Source organism: Mauremys mutica, chromosome 10 (genome assembly GCF_020497125.1).
Source record: "Mauremys mutica isolate MM-2020 ecotype Southern chromosome 10, ASM2049712v1, whole genome shotgun sequence".
Lineage (NCBI taxonomy): Eukaryota > Metazoa > Chordata > Testudines > Geoemydidae > Mauremys > Mauremys mutica.
In genome coordinates, this window is record NC_059081.1 from 30,701,657 (window position 1) to 30,718,313 (window position 16,657).

Here is a 16,657-nt window from a genome sequence, read left to right on the forward strand (position 1 = left end):
TATAGAAGACAATTAGGTGGGCTGGGGCTGAGACTAGGCAAGTCAGCAGAATACAGGATACATATCAGGCCCTCTGGCACCATGCCTATTCCAAAGAAAAGACCACTTTCCTTTGGATTCCCCTCTGTCATGGCAATCCCTGGAGGCAGCCTCATCCAGAGGGGTCCTGGATACTGCTACTCCACTGGGGCTGCACTGTTTCTGAGTGACAGAAGCAAGGCTTGAGGACACAGAATTGGAGAGTAGGCATGATGTCTCCATACAGATGGCCTGGGGCCTCCCACTGATTCTCTATGATCCACAATAAGACCCTCTACTAGTCATTCAGTCACAAAGGTCTAGTGAACTTACTAGGCAAAAATGAAAGTATACAACCATGGCAGTAGGATACTTTAACTTTAGGCTGCTCTACAAGAGAAGAGCAGAATAAGTCTCCTTTGCATTCAACAGGAGCTGGGGGAAAAAGACATCTTGAACTACACTCTTCTACAAGGGACTTGCAGGATTAAAAGCTGATCTGAGCTTGAGACACCATCCCTTGGACAAGAGTGCTGCTACTGATCAGCGGAGTGTGGTGATGAATGCAGACCCTCAAAGCATTAAGGGCCCATTTCTACTTGAGTTTTGTATACAAAGTGCTTGCAGGATCAGGCATCGTGTCATCTAAACACTTTGCGGAAAAAAATAAAACCTATCAGGCAGTCAAATATATAATTTCAAGGAAAAACCTGATGGTATTTCCATATTTTACTTCAACAAAATGAAGAAATAACTTCTGAAGTACATTAGCAGTGCAGTGGCAGAAAGAAGCTTATTCACCATTATTAATTAGGGCCAAATCATGCCTTCAGATGTAAGCAATGACCTTACCACTCTTTTTGAAATAAGTGTGAGTTGCATATCATATTTGAGGACAGAATGTGACCATTTATAAATAATTAAACATTAGAGGCTCTGGGGTGGGGAGTTGCCAATATTCCAATAGGTTCTAGGCTGCTCAGATATTGATTGATAGTCAAATATTTGGCTGTGAATATGAAACAGACAGAACACCCCACCCTCCCTCTCTTTACCTATCTGTAAACTCAGTTTAGATGTGGGTAGTTACAATCTCCCACTCTTTTCAAATAATCTACATCTACTGCTATTCGAGTACAGTAACTCCTCACTTAAAGTCGTCCCAGTTAACATTGTTTCGTTGCTGATCAATTAGGGAACACGCTCGTTTAAAGTTGTGCAATGCTCCCTTCTAACATCGTTTGGCAGCCGCCTGTTTTGTCCACTGCTTGCAGGAAGAGCAGCCCGTTGCAGCTAGCTGGTGGGGGCTTGTAACCAGCGTGGACCGGCAGCCCCCCATCAGATCCCCTTAAGTTCCCTGTGCTGCAGCTGCCCAGCAGGCTATCAATCAGCAGCTCAGCTGTCCCTCCCCCCACTGTCATGTGCTGCTCCTTCCCTCTGCCTTGGAGCTGCTCCCAGAGACTCCTGCTTGCTGTGCAGGGGGGAAGGGAGGGGATAATGTCAGGGTGTCCCCCTCCTGCACCCCGCTAACCCCTTCTCCATATACAGCAGAGAGGGGACACAGATGCAGAGAGAGAGCGAGCTTGGGGCAGCTGCTGCTGCCGCCTCAACTTCCTGATCCACTTAAAAAGACAATGCACTTAAGAGTGGATCAGCTTACTTAAAGGGGCAGTGTACATCTCTCTCTCTCACACACACACACACACAAGGTGTGTGTCTGTCTCTGTCTGCTATGCTGTCTCCCCTCCCTCATGTTCGTGCTGCCTTGTGTGAGAGGCTATATTAACAACAATGTGTTAACCCTTGAGGACTCAGCCGAGTGCTAGATCATCATTTAGTAGCAAAGCATTCCCTGGGAAATATCCCTCCCTCTTCCACCCTCTAACTTCACCACCTCAACCAAGCTTCACAATCATCATAGCTGTGAACAGTATTAAATCGTTTGTTTAAAACATATACTGTGTGTATATCTATATAATACATGTTTTTCACCAGACAAAAAACTATTTCCCTGGAACCTATCCCCCCTTATTTACATTAATTCTTAAGGGGAAATTGGATTTGCTTAACATCGTTTCGCTTAAAGTTGCATTTTTCAGGAACATAACTACAACATTAAGCAAGGAGTTACTGTACTTATCTTTTTCTTTCAAAAAAGCAGTCTATACCAACATTTTTGCTATCTAAGTATTTTTTATAAACTGCAAGATTCCCCAGTTCTTACCTGTTCTCACTCAGTCGTTTATGCTCTTGCCACCAGATCTGGTGGTGCTGTTTCAGCAGCATTTGTTCTTTGTTAATTTTTGAAACTTGTTCTACTCTTTTAACCTGTGTGAAAAAGGAAAAAAAAATTCTTACTAGTATTGAAATTAGTTTGGTATATTTACAAAACAGCTTCCCCAAATAAACAGGTTCATACAACCTAGTATCAACTATGTGCCTTTGAAAGCACATCTTTGTGAGGAACAGAGCTGACTGAAAATTTCAAACAAATTTTTCTTATAAAAAATGGCGTTGGAAATTTTCATGAAGGCTTTACTTTAGTTTTCCCATTTTTTGATGAAAATTTAACAAAGGAAAAGCAAAAAAAAAAAGTGCTTTTTAAAAATTCTTCCCCCACACCTTTAAATCTTTCTGCTCCCATTCCCCTTATTCAGTGGCAAAATTGAAAAAGAGAACGGAGATGAAAGGGAGAGAGTGAAAAAGGGGAAGAAGGGAAGTTGACACCCCCACCCCTGGTCAATGTTGAAAATGTTCAAAGAATGTTGATAATGAAAAATCATTTCTACTGGAAATATGTAGAACAAAAAAGTGAAGTTTTCAGATTTTTTTCACAAAAAATTATTTCCACTTTTCAACCAACTCTAGTGAGAAACAACATTTTGATCTAAATTGAGAAATTGCTCTCATCTCCTAGGCGCTTGTTCTCTTCCTCCTCCGCAGTGCAAACAACTGGATCAGTGATACAAGCAGTCCACATAAGGGAGGAAGGAGACAATTTATAACTCTTCTGTCCCTACAAGGGCAGATAAGGCAAGTGATAATTTTGCCCTTTGTTAACTAGCATAAGTTTTTATCCATTGAGTGATAAAGTATTTTAAAACTAATATTTTTCACTTTAAAAACTAGCAAATATTTAAGTCTTTCAAACATAGCTGAGTTCAAAATATCTTTGAGCAGAGTCACTTTTAGTTTTCTACAAGTTACTTTCACCTCATATAATGCCAGATTGTTGAGCTCTTACTTTACAAGAGACCTTTTGCATAAAGCATAGTTCAGTTACATTATATTCATACTCATAAGCATATTTCAATAAATATATGAAGTGCAACGTCACAGCCCCATTCACTTCAAGAAGATTACATAAGTACTCACAAATGTAAGTATCATTAAAAAGCTTATAATGTACTGAGTGTTAATCCTATTTGTATGAATGTATCATTCTTGTATCTGAAGCTAGAAATATGAAATATTACTCTGAAGTCCTATTGTAATTATGCAAAGTGTGGGCCATTAATAGTGGTTTAGAATCTTGATGGCTCCCACTGACCAGGACAATTGGTTGTAAATGGCTTTGTTTACTTGTAAGCCTTCCTGTATATGTGGGTGCCAACCAGTGAGTAATGAAGTCTCACAGGATATGTGAACATGTCACATGATACTGGAATCCATCTTAAACCTGTTGGTTTTCCATTTAGAAGGAAGGGTGGGAACCCGAGAGACAAATGATTGCCGCCTTGTGCCAAAGATATAAAAGGGGGTAGAAGAGAACAAAGGGGGCTGCAGTCATGAAAAAATCCTAGTTACCATCTGAGCTGGAACTAACAAGAATTGTATCAGGGGAAAGGATTGGGCCCAGACTAGGAAGGAGTCTATTCTGTGAAAGAAGCTATTAGAACATCTGAGATTTACCTGTATTGAGTTTCTTAACGTATTAGGCTTAGACTTGCGTGTTTTTTTTATTTTGCTTGGTAACTTACTTTGTTCTGTCTGTTATTACTTGAAACCACTTAAATTCTACTTTTATACTGAATAAAATCGCTTTTGTTTATTAACAAATCCAGAGTAAGTGATTAATACCTGCGGGAGCAAACAGCTGTGCATCTCTCTATCAGTGTTATAGAGGGTGGACAATTTATGAGTTTACCCTGTATAAGTTTTATACAGAGTAAAATTGATTTGGGGTTTGGATCCCACTGGGAGCTGGGTGTCTGGGTGCTGGAGCTAGGTAACCTGCTGAGTGGTTTTCAGTTAAAGCCTGCAGCTTTGAGGGTGAGGGGGGAAGGGTTCAGACCTAGGTCTGTGTTGCAGCAGACTAGCGTGTCTGGCTCAACAAGGCAGGGCTCTGAAGTCCCAAGCCATCAGGGAAAATGGGCTCAGAGGTAATTCCACCACATCAGGTGACAGTCCCAAGGGGGTCTGTGACCAAACCTGTCACAAGGGCTACTTACGAGTGATTACTAACATAACAAGGGCTTCACAATCTGGCCCAAAAGAAGGCTTACTAATGAGAACTACCCTAATTTAATACACACAAGGCTTGTCTACACAGTGCTTTTGTCTGCACTTGAGGGGTGTACATTTTAGTCCACACTAGCACGCTAGTTTTGCAGGCTAACTGACCTGCATCGACTCTGCTGGCAGGCACTAAAAGTTCCCTAGTACACACTGGATGTTACTGTGGGAGGAGAGGGTGACCATAGTTCATAATGATTTAGTTTTCTTTTGTGCTCTAGGTAACGATAGTCCTAACCCAAAAGAAACTATTACAGTGAATGATTGATGTCAGTTTCTTTGGAAATTTGTTAATGTTATTACCTACCAATAATCAGTAAAAACTGCCATAAACTAAGAAAAGCCCTACTTTTACAAGGAATTACTACTTCTGTGTTTTTCTGTACCTGACCTTTATATTTGTGCTGAAGAATCTATTAGCAACTGCAAAGAAAAGAAGGAAGCCGTATAGTAATAGCAGCACATTCTCCTGAATGGCAGGCAGGAGTCTTCCATAGTATCCACATCCTCTCTCCAGGATTAAAAGTTATTTTCTTAAAATGTGATTTTTTAAACACATTATGGAGTCTGGTATTCCCCCCCCCCCCCAGAGAAAGCACAGTTTTTCCTTTTATGCCAAGTTCTTTGCAAGCTAAAAATCAAACCAGGTATGTCTGGACACCCTTGATATCTCATGAATCCAAGAATCTCCTTAAATTACTTGAGTACAAAAAAAAATGCAAAAAAAAGTGCAAGACAATTTCCATGTCTCAGCAACCTTATGAAACCAAATATAACAACGTTTAAGATTTATTGTGGCTTTCTAGTGATATAATATGGTTTAACTGAACCTTTGTAGAAAAGACCAAACCACTTTTCAAGTAGGTTTGAAAGAAATGCTTTAGTCGAGGTAGAGGTCTACAGACTCAGCTACATTTTTATCCTCTTTATAAGACGATTCAGACCCATCAACACAAGCGAGAACAAACCATACTGTAACTACACAGCTGGATTAGAACTTAATTTAGCCACTATTTTTAAACTCAGCTGTTCTTGTAGTCTTTTGGGGATAATTCACCAAAATCTCCTGAGTTTCCTCTAAGATTTTAGGGAATGTTGGAGAAAGCCAAAATATAGTCTTAATATGCACTTCCAAAATGGGAGAAACGTAGAAATATATAGTCCAGGGCTTAAAGTGTGGTTCTACTCTGAAAGGTGACAGAAATAATTGATATCTTGATTAGCAGATCTGCATCCTATGTATTCAGAGCAATAACTTATTTTTGTGAAAAGTACATTTCCTCTCTAATACAGCTTTGGGAGAATTAAGTACCATTTTTACAAAGCCATTATTCAGAGTAGAGCTGTACATTAAATTATTGATGTTAATATTACATTAAGGTACAGATGAGGAAAGTTTTCAGGAAAAGGAATGGGAAGGGAAAGAAAAGAAAACCACACACAAACACAGGATACCAACACCTTCTTTAGGATTTTTTTGGGGAAAACCTGCTCTGATATTGATGTCCAGTATTTTTTGTTTAACTCTGTCTCTTTAATGGTTTTTATAGTAGACAGTTTTCCCTGTCTAGAGCTGTCTTAAAGCAAAATATTGCTACTTATTTATATATGAACCTTGTTTAGCTGCAACTAATGCTGTTTTCAAATTGTTAGAAACCACTTACCCATTTACTTGTTATGTAAAGCATATATTAACATAGTGAATGTTCAGTTTACAATATTTCTATTCAAAAAGTCCGTAAAATTTTTCACTAAGTCTCTGCCCCAACACTACATTTTACCTATATTATATATCCCCCATCACCATAACATGTGTGCGCCTATTCTGGAATTAGACGCATCCAGGTCATGTCTAACTCTTGCCACTTCTTCCTACACTACATCATCTCTCATATTTACTCTCCATCCCAAAGCTAAAACTCAGGCCCTCATTGCAGTAGTTAAGATATGAAGTCACTGCTTCCTTTCTGGCCTTCCAACAAATGCCATCTTGCTCCTAAAACGATTTAAAAACACTTTTGTAATTCTCATCTCCATCTCTCTCTTTGCATCCCTCCATGAGCTCCTCCTTTTCCACCATAAATACAGGTACGTCTCTAGGAGCGTCTCCTTTTTATGACAAACACAGGTACTTGTCTTCTCTTTTGAGACCTTTCATGATTTGAGTCTACTGAACATTTCTCATTAGATAACAAGTTGTCAGCCCTCCCCTCTGCTCTGCCAAGGATACTAGCCTTTATTACCCATCAGTCCAACTTTCCTTAATACCCCTTCTTTGCATTTCCTTCCATGCAGACCTCGATGCATGGGGAAGCTCCACATAAAAAGAAAATCAGCATATTGTCCTCCTTCAAATTCAGAGTGCTGTGACCACTGTTTATTCCACTAATCATAATAACACACAGTTACCGTTCTCCTCCTCCCATGCATTTGTTGTCCCTGGTCATATACTTAGACTTGTTGGGGCAGGGACCTTCTTTTCGTTATACATATGTTAGGTGCTTAACAATGGGCACAGTCCCTGATACAGGCCTCTAAGCAGACCACAATACAAATAAACTGAAGCAGCTAAGAAGATTATTATACAGGAAAAATGAATTCTACTAGGAATAAAAAACAGCTTACCTTTAATTGTATATTAGCAGATGCTTTTCTCTTTTCTTCAGTAAGTGCATGTAGTTGTTTATAGTCAACAGGTTTATACTTCTGGCTGAAAAGACCGTTTTTCATACGAACAACCAGATTATCTATTTTTAACATAAAGTCATTTCAAATTGTGTAGAAATATTTTTTAAATGTTGGACACAAAATTAAAAGCTTAATTCACAGGATGTTTGAGAGTACTGTACTTAAAACATATGATTTTGCTAAGAAAATATTAGGAAAATAGTTACATATTAAAAGTAATTTGTGTTCAGTGGATCTGATTTCCATTCCACTTTAGTGTCAAATCAGGAGTAACTACTGGAATAAAATGAGCTCTAAACTGGTAAAAATGATATCATCAACAGTTTCACAATTTGTCTATTTTGCAACTAGCTTAGTCAATCAATGATATTGGCAATCAACATCAAAAATTAACATAAGGAGCACAATGGAGTTCTGATTCATGACTACAGTTCCTCAGCTCTACTGGAATGCAGATAAATAATATTCAATTTAAATTGGGTTTGCTGGAATTTTAGTAAATTCTAATAAAATAATAGAAAAACATAGGCTACAATGTACTTTTAGTTATTCCTGGTTCATAACTACTCAGACATATTTATCATGAACTCTGAATTAAGGAATCAGTATCACTTCTAAGATGTCAGGTAAATAGTTCTATTTACAATGAATGGAATGAATTATAGAAACCCCAGTTATTTCAGCTATATATCAGACTGATTTTCCAATACAAGAACAGAAAACATTTTCCACTATATTTAATTCATCATTCTGAATTATGTAGACTTGGGGCAGAGGGGGGAGAAGATAAATTTACTTTCTTTGAATATCTGGGAAGTCATCAGACTTCAAGGACAACATAATTAGTTCCTACTGCATGCAACATAGGTTTTAACATCTGACTTCTGGATTCCTACAGTCACTGTTTAAAAGATACGGACAAGCAGGTAGATACAAGACACATTGACTGGAATTTTCAAATGAGCCTATGGGAGTGGAAGCTTAAGGGAATTAGGCATCCAACTTCCTGAGGCTCCTTTGAAAATCCCAGCCACTGCTTGTTGCTTTGTGGTACTGCTAATCAGTTTTAGAGACTGATGGCAAAAACACATCCTTGGTACAACTCAACTTCGATGGAATAAGGTATCTGGGATGAGGACAGTGTAAGAGGGCAAGTAAAAAGGCAGAAAATAGTACAGGAGGCAATAATGAATGTGGAGTATCAGATAAATAAGAACAGAAAGTGAGTCCATGGAGAGACTTAACAGACAGGCAGAAAACAGAGAAGATAAAGAAAGGGGACGGGGAAAATGGGAGAGACTACACTTTTTTTGAACTTGAACTTTAACAGTCATCCATTTCACACAGAAAGATACATTAAAAGAGACCATTAAGTAAACATATAAAGGTCCATATGATTCTGTCAACCATGAAATAATTACTTAGCAGTATCTACATTAAACACCTGAAAAATATTTGTTCCATCACCAATATTTGGTAAAGGCAGTAATACCATATGCCATCCCCAGGTAATAGCTGGAAATTCTTTATAAATATTTTTTTCTTCATGTGCTCAAGAAAGGGACCAGAATGACAGTGGTGGAGACTGAAGTAGTCTTTTCCTAGCTCTCCACAACTTATTCCCTTTTTATATCTCTACCCGCATTTACTTTCAGTCTACACATCCTTGCTGCTTACCCCAAGAAGCTTGTATTATTCATGTCCTTCTTCTACACCTTTCTTTGTGCCTTCTTTCATGTAGCCTATGCCTGGAACCTCCTTCTGAACCCAGTCTCTACCCTCTTCATTTAATCATGCTTCAAAAAAATGCACTCCTTCAAGGAGGCTCCTAAAGCCAATGGGATCTGCCTACACAAGATTTCAGTGCAGGAGGGATTGGAAAGAAAAGGCCCATCTCATTAGGTTACCTTATTTAGCAAAGCTTGCTATTATGTTTTGGTGTCAACATACCTTCTGATGTATTATTAAAAATAAAATGACATGGGGTGATGCTTCCAATATTGAGGTATGTGTTGCAAAAGAGCACCACATAAAGTGCTAATGTACACATCTGCAAAGCTACTTCATTATCCTCCTTAGTGCTTTCCTTTGCTGTGACACCTACAAAAAAACTTGACAATGGTTAGGCCAGTAGTAATCTGAGACCTCTGCCTACTACAGTGACCAATATTTTCCCATTGTTTTTTCTAGTACTCCCCTATCAGTATCCATCTGTTGTGCCTTATACTTGACTTTTGGGGGGCAGAGACCTTTTTGTTCTGTATTTGTACCTTAGTACCTAGCTCCTAGGTGCTAAGGTAATACAAATAATTTTATGAACAATATTTACCTAGTAACAAACCAGATATTATGACATTTACATATTACAGCTGGCAAAGGTGCACAATAACTAAAATGTGAAAGAGAAAAAAAAAACCAAACAAACCAGTGGCTTCCAAAAAGACCCCAGATGATTCCTTCATGACAGAAGGAGGGTTTTTTTAATACCAAAGATTAGAATGTTATAGTGCCAGTCATATGTTTGTAATTGTATACAGGAACTTATAAATATTGTTCTATTGTAGACTGAAAGAACAGTTAAACTGGAATAAAAACTCAAATAGATATACCTATGTCACTAGTCCTGTGAGTTGTAATGAATGTTCGAAGGTCCCTTCCACTCATGTTTCTTACATCTGTTGAGAAATAAAAGTTTTGATATTCTAAAAACCAATTTAGCTAAGAAATTGTAATGCTCTTATTTTGTTTGTACACTGGGACAGAAGAGCTAGTGTCATATTGTTGAAGCTACCTTCTAACCAGATAATAAATTATAAGGGTTCATCTTTTGCTTTAGGACAGACTTCATGTATCGCTTTGTGAAACATTAGCAAAATCCCTTTTATATTATATTGATGACATTAGAAGAAATAGAAAAAGTAACAACTCTGTGGTAGATCTATGTTACTCAGAAAAATACAGTCAAACATGAAGTCATGCACTCATTATACACATATTAATAAAGCCAGTACTGTTGCATAGGTGCAGCCATAGGCACTGACTCCATGAGTGCATTCATTATACATGTACTAATAGCTGAAAACCAGTACTGTTGCATGGGTGCAGCCATAGGCACCGACTCCATGAATGCTCCAGGGCTGGAGCACCCATGGGGAAAAAAATGGTGGGTGCTGAGCACCCACCGGCAGCCAGCTCCCCGCCACTCCCCATCCTGCCTGCCACAATCAGCTGTTCTGCAGTGTGCCAGAGGTGCCGGGGGGGAAAGGATCGGGAGGGGAGGAGTGAGGGCCGGGCATGCTCAGGGGAGGGAGCAGGAAGAGGTGAGGTGGGGGCGGGAAGGGGTGGAGTGGGAGCATGGCCTGAGGCAGAGCTGGGGGGTTGAGCATCCCCCCAGCAGATTAGAAAGTTAGAGCCGCTGGGTGCAGCATTTGGGCCAAGTAATCCGCCATCTGTTCAGCCTTCCTCATACAACCAATGAAACCGTTGCATGCAAGTTAGCTGTAGAGTAGGAGTAGTGATAGGTCAGAGATAACTCAACCAATCATGGCATAGATACATGACTTGCTGTTGCTTGGATATATTTTGTAAAATCAAAGTGACTGACCTTATCATCAACATTAACGTCTCTTGGCCTGTGCCACTTCCAGCAGCTCCCATTGGCCTGGAGTGGTGAACCGCAGTCAGTGGGAGCCATGATCGGCCGGACCTGTGGACGCCGCAGGTAAACAAACCGGCCCGGCCCACCAGGGGCTTTCCCTAAACAAGCGGCATCCCAAGTTTGGGAAACACTGGTCTAGGCCAAGACAGGATAGCTGGCTGATTGTAAGCTGAGCAGGACAGACTAAACACCACCATTATTAGTCCCTCAGAATTCTCTACAAGTCACCTGCCCAACCACTTACATCTCCCCATTAACCCAGAACTAATCCATTCTTCTCCCAAACTACCTATCCCCTAAACAACTCCCGCTCCATCACCCACTCAACCCAATCCCCACATCCAGTACACAAGTTTCATTCAATTCACTATACTGGGTCAGACAATTGCTGGTTAGACATATTCTCTCTCCCTCCACCCCTCTCCTGATATTTTCACTACTATCACTTTCTCCTGCATGAAATTTAGACAAAGAAGTGCATAAGACTGTCCTGAAAATTTATCAGTGCCAATGATGGGTGAGAAGTTAAAGGTGACCTGCAAAGGGACAAAAGTTGGATTTGTTTGTGTCTTTATTTTTGATGCATAAAGAAGCCCTGCATTTTTTCAAAAAACATACATTTTCTGCCTGCTTTTAAATTTTAGTAATATCAGGAATGCCAATCTTATCTTCCATGTTTTCTTGGAGGAGTTATTGGATGTTTTAAATAAGATGTCTCTAATAGCCTATATATTGTTGAGGAAGGTCTATCTGAATAAAAATAATTATGCTTCCTGTGCTTTCATCTGGTATTTTTGATACTATATCCTACAAGATTTTCAATCTCCTCCCACCCACCTACTCCCCCAAAAAGCAGTATAGACAAGACAAAACATGAATTCTTAAGACAAACAGAAGGGAAAAAAATTAATCTAAAAAGACAAAACCTAAGGTTGCCAACTTTCATAATTTTATTACAAATCTTACAATATTTATTTTTCCTAAAAGTCCCAGATCCTTTAGCGTGGTTACATGGGAATTAAGTCTTCATTAAGTTTATAGCCATCACTGTAGTATAGGAAAGCATGAAAATATGAATCCTATTGGCCTATAAAACAGAAGACAAAAATACTTAAAATACTTTTTTCTAATTTTTATTTTTAAACCTGACTAATTTTTAGTTATATTGAAAATCTTTTAGAACTTTTTACATCATAAAGAAGCGGAACAGAACAAACCCATTTTTCCTTTGCTTAGTCCTCCAAAAGAAAAAGGGGAAGTTATTAACCAGGGATCACAATTAAGAACAAAAGGAAAGGTGTGGCACAAACTCAGAGAACAATCCTATCTATCTGTCAGAACCTAGCAAAAGGATTTGCACTTCTACCAAATATGGCCAGTGTTTAGCTTATACACGCATCATATTCAATTATATTCTCCCCTGTGTAGGAACCTATAATTCCTATCAGTCATGCAGGCTTCAAGAGAATAAACCCCTCAAACGTGTTTCTATGTGCTTTGCTCTGAGTGTCCAGTCTATAACAGGCTTTCTATTCATTCCTCAGTCAGAGTATCTTTGGTTATCAATTAGTTACTATCATTATGGGAATGAAAAACAATTTTCAGCTTAAGTGACATATTAGCATAGTAATGGTATTCTACATAACACATCTACACTAGCAAGAACAGACCCAATTCTCTATTTGGAAGACAAGATGCTCCCCAGGTAGGGTTGCCAGGTGTCTGGTTTTCAACTGGAACACCTGGCCGAAAAGGGACCCTGCCAGTTCTAGTCAGCACTGCTAACCGGGCGGTTAAAGTTCCGGTTGGCATGGGGCTGGCAGGCTCCCTATGCAGCACCCTGGAAGCTGCTGGCATGTCCCTCCAGCTCTTAGATGTAGGAATGGTCATGGGGGCTCCGTGCACTCTGCTCTCCTTCACCTCCCCCTCCCCACCTAGTGCCGGCTCTGCAGCTGGCATTGGCCAGGGTGGAGGCAGGGTGGGAGTGGGGGGTTGAGCACCCCTAGAGAAAGCCAGTGCCTGTATCTGATCTGAACACCGATCTGCAAGCACACTATCACAGAGCCTCCTGGATTTGCAAGAGTGTGAACTGATCAAGCCCTTTGTGAGCCAAGCTGCTTCAAACTTCCTGCAACATGCGTGGCAGGCAGTAAAGTTTTCCCACACTGCACCCTGTTCTAGGGCTAAAGCGGCCAAATTTGAGGGTGTGTGCTAGGGATTCTGGGATATGGCTTCTTTGACGGGTCTGCACACTGCAGTGTGGAAGCCAGAGCCTCAGGTTTGAACACAGGTTAGAAAAGCCTTAACATAGGGTTAAAATACAATAAAGATGCTCAAGCCCAGGGTTCCCTAACATGGGTCAGCTGACTCAAGTCCCACTAACCCTGTGCTTACCTTGCAGTGTAGATGTACCCTTATAGTTTTCTATTCATGCTCCCCACTCCTGCACCTGATGACATTCCCTTTGATTTCAGTGTGGGAGAATCTGGGATGAGGGAGGTGTTCATCAGCATGCACAGAAGGCAAAACCACAGGCTAAAAATTGTTGCTTGAAACATCTCATCATGGCTTCTTAAGGTGCTCTGATGCCATAGCATTCCCCCAGAGCTCTGTACTGCTCCCCCAGCCAAAGGGATATTAGTGCTGCTCTAAGAGCTCTGTGTAAGCTTGAACACTCGTCTCATCAACAGAAGTTGGTCCAATAAAGATATTACCTCACCCACCTTGTCTCTAATATCCTGAGACCAAACAACCACAACAACACTGCGTACAGCGTATTGGTCAGTTGCACTGCAGTGCAACTATTTTGTATTAGTACGGGCATTCTGCTTTCTAAAAGTGCTTTGATAGCATAGGGTTTTGAATCACTAGTATTAAGGAAATCCCCACTGTGCTGGAACAGTCTGCACAGTTGAGTCAGTGGAGGAACAGTGATTCAGCAATTTCAGGGGGGAAAAAAAAAATCTACTTGCATTTTCATTTCCATTCTGACAAACGTAACTCAAGGAAATTATAAGTGGCAGAAATATTGCTTACTTTATCTTGTACCTCTATCCTAGTTCACAAACACTGAAGTATTTTCTTATTGTTTTTTATTCTGAAGGATAGACACTGAATTTTCTATTTCAATATTTCTATTTCAAGGTGGGTGAGTGTAGCCCATAGGGCTAGCCTGCCTTTATTATATTTAGCAGTAATGCAAGGAATCTACAGGCCTGTATTCTGTAAGACATTGGCTTGAGCAATTAGCATAAGACTTGAGGCCTATTAACTGTGGCACAGATAAGTGACCTAGTGGTCACCCCTAAGTTTTGGGGAACTGGAAATAGAGTGGGAGGGGGAATTTTATCCATAATGACATCAGCCAACCACAGGAACATGAGCTAACATCTGCAGATATCTGATCACAAGAGTGTGATGGAAACGAGTTGATATAAGTTGAGACCATTAATATACTAACATATAGGAAAATGATACCCCAACATTAGTAGGGTGAGGAAATACAAGTAAGGAAGAGGCGAGAAACCCCTACTAGATATGCATTAGATATAGAGGCATCCGCATAACATATAAAAGCTGTTTCCCCAACCTGGGTGTTAAGACAGAGGCCTGGTCTACACTACGAGTTTAGGTTGAATTTAGTAGCATTAAGTCAAATTAACCCTGCACCCATCCACACAACGAAGCCATTTTTGTAGACATAAAAGGCTCTTAAAATCGATTTCTGTACTTCCCCCCTGCCCCCCGACGAGGGGAGTAGCGCTGAAATCGACATTGCCGGTTCAAATTAGGGTTAGTGTGGATGCAATTCGACAGTATTAGCCTCCGGGAACTATCCCACAGTGCACCATTGTGACCACTCTGGACAGCAATCTGAACTCGGATGCACTGGCCAGGTAGACAGGAAAAGCCCTGCAAACTTCTGAATTTCATTTCCTGTTTGCCCAGTGTGGAGAGCTGGGTGACCATGCAGTCCCAGAATCGAAAAAGAGCTCCAGCATGGACCGTACAGGAGGTACTGGATCTGATCGCTGTATGGGGAGATGAATCCGTGCTATCAGAACTCCGTTCCAAAAGACGGAATGCCAAAACATTTGAAAAAAAGTCTCCAAGGCCATGGACAGAGGCCACAACAGGGACTCTCAGTGCCGCGTGAAACTTAAGGAGCTGAGACAAGCGTACCAGAAATCCAAAGAATCAAACGGACGCTCCGGGACAGAGCCATAGACAAGCCACTTCTACGCTGAGCTGCAGGCAGTTCTAGGAGGGGCCCTCCACCACTACCCCTCCCCTGTCCGTGGACTCCAATGATGGGGTACTTTCAGTCACCATGCCTGAGGATTTTGCAGACGGGGAAGTGAGGAGGACGACGAGGTTGAGGAGAGCACACAGCACACTGTTCTCCCCAACAGTCAGGATCTTTTTCTCACCCTGACTGAAATACCCTCCCAAGGTGGTATCCCAGACCATGAAGCTGTAGAAGGGACCTCTGGTGAGTGTACCTTTGTAAATATAAAACATGGTTTAAAAGCAAGCATTTTTTAATGATTAATTTGCCCTGAGGACGTGGGAAGCATTCGTGGCCAGTACAGCTACTGGAAAAGTCTGTTAACATGTGTGGGGATGAAGCGGAAATCCTCCAGGGACATCTCCATGAAGCTCTCCTGGAGGAACTCTAAAAGCCTTTGCAGAAGGTTTCTGGGGAGAGCAGCCTTATTCTGTCCTTGTCATGGGTCTACCCTCACTTGAAACTGGGCGGTTTCAAAGTGAGGACCCGCATGTATTCTGCCACCATGTCCTATGGGATCTCACCCCCACTTTGAGCTTGTGGGTTCAAAGATGGGGACCCGCAGGTATTCTGCCACCATGTCAAAGGTCTCACCCCCACTTGGAACTGTTGGGCTCCAATGTGGGGACCTGACTTGGTTTCCCTTTAAACTACCATGTCCTGGTCTGCACCCTCACTTGAAACTGGGGGGTTTCAAAGTGAGGACCAGCATGTATTCCCCCACCCTAAAACCCTAGGGTAGGTCTCCTTGTCGCTGCCACCACTCAATCATGAAATGTGGATTGAGACACAGTCCTTCCCCAAAATCCTAGGGGATTCCAAGAGCCCCAAATCCATGGAGTTCTTACACCCAGGAGAAACAAACCATTCCCCCTGCTTCCTCCCCCCCCTCCCTTTTCCTAGGAGAGATACCGGGATCCAACTACAGAGGGATACCTCCCCCTCCCCTTTCCCTGAGAATCCACCCAAGGAAAGACCAACAAGTCCTTAATAGAAAAGAAAAGAATTTATTAAAGAATAAAAAGAAAAATACAGAATCTCTATGAGCCCAAGCTGGACACTCATAGGGTATAACCTTATCAATCTCTGGAGAGAATCCCCTCTCCCCCTTTTCTCAGTAAAAGCAATATCAGCAAACAGGAATAAAGCATTTCCTTTAGCAAACACACCATTGCAAATATAGAAATCAAATCATAAGACTAATTCGCCTTTCTAATTAATACTCACTATTAATTAGTAGAAACTACTCCAGGAGAACTTGGAGACATGACTGTCCTCTGTTAGATCCAAAAACAGTTCTCACACAGACAAAGGCTTCCCTCCACAGAGATTTGAAAAAATCTTATCTCTGATTGGTCCTCTGGTCAGGTGGTCACCAGGTACTACATGTTAACCCTTTACAGGTAAAACAGACTTTAACCCTTAACTATCTGTTTATGACAGTCCTCCATGGTAGGACACTTGACCACGCCATGCTAGTAGCAAGTAAT

The 16,657-nt window shown here is 40.9% G+C and overlaps 1 protein-coding gene across 8 annotated transcripts in view; it reads right to left on the reverse strand.

The window, feature by feature from the left end:
* The window catches only part of CCDC148 (coiled-coil domain containing 148), a 128,084-nt gene that overhangs the window by 95,293 nt on the left and 16,134 nt on the right, over positions 1–16,657 (reverse strand). For 7 of the 8 annotated variants that reach the window (XM_044978567.1, XM_044978573.1, XM_044978565.1 and 4 more), the window contains 3 exons: positions 9,831–9,896; positions 7,159–7,280; positions 2,243–2,346 (listed from right to left, as the gene is read on the reverse strand). In XM_044978567.1, coding sequence (XP_044834502.1) covers positions 2,243–2,346; positions 7,159–7,280; positions 9,831–9,885 — 281 coding nt within the window. In that variant the 5' untranslated portion in view covers positions 9,886–9,896. Of the gene's footprint in view, positions 1–2,242; positions 2,347–7,158; positions 7,281–9,830; positions 9,897–10,825; positions 10,928–16,657 lie in introns of all 8 variants that reach the window. The other variant, XM_044978571.1, reaches the window with a different exon arrangement.